The sequence below is a fragment of the Bos grunniens genome, chromosome 1, assembly GCF_055505025.1.
Source record: "Bos grunniens cultivar Pamir isolate PY7600 chromosome 1, Bosgru_T2T1.0, whole genome shotgun sequence".
Lineage (NCBI taxonomy): Eukaryota > Metazoa > Chordata > Mammalia > Artiodactyla > Bovidae > Bos > Bos grunniens.
Genome location: NC_141165.1, coordinates 114698931 through 114701555, shown reverse-complemented (window position 1 = coordinate 114701555; position 2625 = coordinate 114698931). Strand labels below are relative to the sequence as shown.

The window sequence follows — 2625 nt, the reverse complement described above, 5'->3', positions numbered from 1 at the left end:
GCAATTGTGCAGTAGTCTGAGCATTCTTTAGCATTGCCTTTCTTTGGGATTGGAATGAAAATTGACCTTTTCCAGTCCTGTGACCATTGTCGAGTTTCCCAAATTGGCTCAACATACTGAGTGCAGCACTTCAACAGCATCATCCTTTAGGATTTGAAATAGCTCAGCCAGAATTCCCTCACCCCCACTACTTTTTATTGCGGCACTTCACACTCCTGGATGTCTGGCTCTAGGTGAATGAGATATATATGTGACTTGGTATTTATTTTAAGGGACTCATACAAAATCTGGGGCTTCCCAGATGGTTTTAGTGGTAAAGAATCTGCCTGCCAGTGCAGGAGATGTGGGTTTGATCCCTGAGTCAGGAAGAGCCTCTGAAGGAGGAAATAGAACCCACTCTAGTATTCTTGCCTGGAAAATCCCATGGACAGAGGCGCCTAGGGAGCTACAGTCCACAGGGTTGCAAATGGTTCGACATGGGTCAGCGACTGCACACGAGCACATATAAAAAATGACACATTATTTGGGAATACTGAATATGGGTGCCATAGATATATATAGTGTTCTTCATAAATTCATAAAGACAACCCCTTTTCACTGCAAGCATTCCCCCTAAAACTACAAAAATATTTTGGGGAATCCTGAATTTCAGAATCAAAATTTTACATTTCAAAGAAATAAATGTCTCCCACAGGTCCATGTCCCTATATCCCAGAGGAAATAGGGGAAGTTTTAAGAAGGGCTACATTCCTTGTATAAAGAAAAATTTGAAGAGGAAAACTATAGACACTCTAATTTCAATGCTGTATCTCCACAATTCCTGGGTCAACAGAGAAGGTAGACATGACTGAAGATAACCACTCCTTGACAACAGAATTTACCCTCATAGGATTTACAGAACGTCCAGAGCTAAAGACCCTTCTGTTCCTGATATTCCTTACCATCTATCTGATCACCATGGTGGGGAATCTTGGTCTGGTGGCATTGATAGTCACAGAGCATCGTCTTCACACACCAATGTACATCTTTCTGGGTAACCTCGCGCTGATGGATTCCTATTGTTCCAGTGCCATTACCCCAAAGATGCTACAGAACCTCTTTTCCAAAGACAGAATGATTTCTCTGTACGAATGCATGGCACAATTCTATTGTCTCTGCCTTGCAGAAACTACAGATGGCTTTCTCCTGGCAGCAATGGCCTATGATCGCTATGTGGCCATCTGCAAACCACTGCAGTACCACACCATGATGTCAAAGAAACTCTGCATTCAGATGACCACAGGGGCCTACATAGCTGGAAACATTCACCCCACAATTCATGTAGGGTTTCTCTTTAGGTTAACTTTCTGTAGGTCTCATCAAATTAATCACTTTTTTTGTGATGTCCTTCCATTATACAGACTCTCCTGTGTGAACCCTTATATCAATGAACTGATGATATTTATTGTTTCAGGGTCACTTTCAGTCTTCACTATCACCATAGTCATAATCTCTTACCTTTTTATCCTTTTCACAATTTTCAAAATGAAATCCAAAGAGGGAAAAAGCAAAGCCTTATCTACTTGTGCATCCCACTTTCTCTCTGTCTCAATTTTCTATGGTTCTCTTCTTTTCATGTACATTCGACCAAATTCAGTTAATGAAGAGAATAAAGATATTATACCTATTGCTATTTTTTATACTTCAGTGATTCCTTTACTAAACCCTTTTATTTATAGTCTAAGAAATAGGGAAGTAATTAATATTATGAAGAAAATTATGAAGATTTCATAACATTCTTCAACAAATATCATTCCATATGAACAAATGATTTTAATTTGATTAAAGCTTTTTCAAAATCAAGAAATACTGAGAAAATGGAAAATGGTCACCTCACAAATAACATTAGGTTATTAAAACATGATGGCATTATCAGTCAAATAAATAAGGTCAAACAAAGAAAATATGGTAAAATATATTCACAAATCTAAGCTACTAGGTTTCATCAGAAGTGAACTAAATAATTACCATTGAGGTCACATTTGTGTCACAGCATGTTAGTTAAACTAGAAGCTATATTTCAGAGTATAGTAAGTTACACTTTTAGACAAATTCAGCAAAGGCCAGGAATTGAGGTCAGTACATATAAAGAGCACCTTCATTTGGCAAATTTCTAGAATCCCAAGGTATAATCTTACAAACTTCCCAATATCTCAAGTTCTCAAATATTAGTACCCTCTTAAGCATGTGACAGAAGAAAAAACATATACCAACTTCATTTTCAATTTTTTAGTTTGTTCAAAAGATTATGTTTGAGTATGAAATCTCACTGAACGTATATTGATTAATAAAAACTTTTTCTCTTTAGACTGAGTCAATTTACACTTAAGTTCTCTGAAATGCAGTATTTGTACTTTGGTGTACTATCAATCTGTACTTGAAGATGATGCTATTTATATTGACATCACTATGAATTTGACATTTTCATGTAGTTTGATCATCACATATAACAGTGAAATTCCTGAATATATCCTTAAATAAAGTTTTTTCTCTCTGATATTATTATTTGTCCTTTTTGTTATTAGGAATACCACCAATATGGTCTGATTCCAGGGTAAATTACTGGTATATGCATATCATTAACAA

At 36.3% G+C, this 2625-nt stretch overlaps 1 protein-coding gene across 1 annotated transcript; it reads left to right on the top strand.

Annotated features, from left to right (window-relative positions):
- The first annotated feature begins 843 nt into the window (after positions 1-843).
- LOC147380119 (olfactory receptor 5K3-like) lies at positions 844-1773 on the top strand. Its single transcript, XM_086414357.1, has one exon. The coding sequence runs from the start codon at positions 844-846 to the stop codon at positions 1771-1773; it is 930 nt and encodes a 309-aa protein (XP_086270483.1).
- The last annotated feature ends 852 nt before the right edge of the window (positions 1774-2625 follow it).

What these genes read in the sequence shown, in the direction of transcription:
- LOC147380119 (XM_086414357.1), top strand. Translation starts at nt 844, where the DNA reads ATGACTGAAGATAACCACTCCTTGACAACAGAATTTACCCTCATAGGA.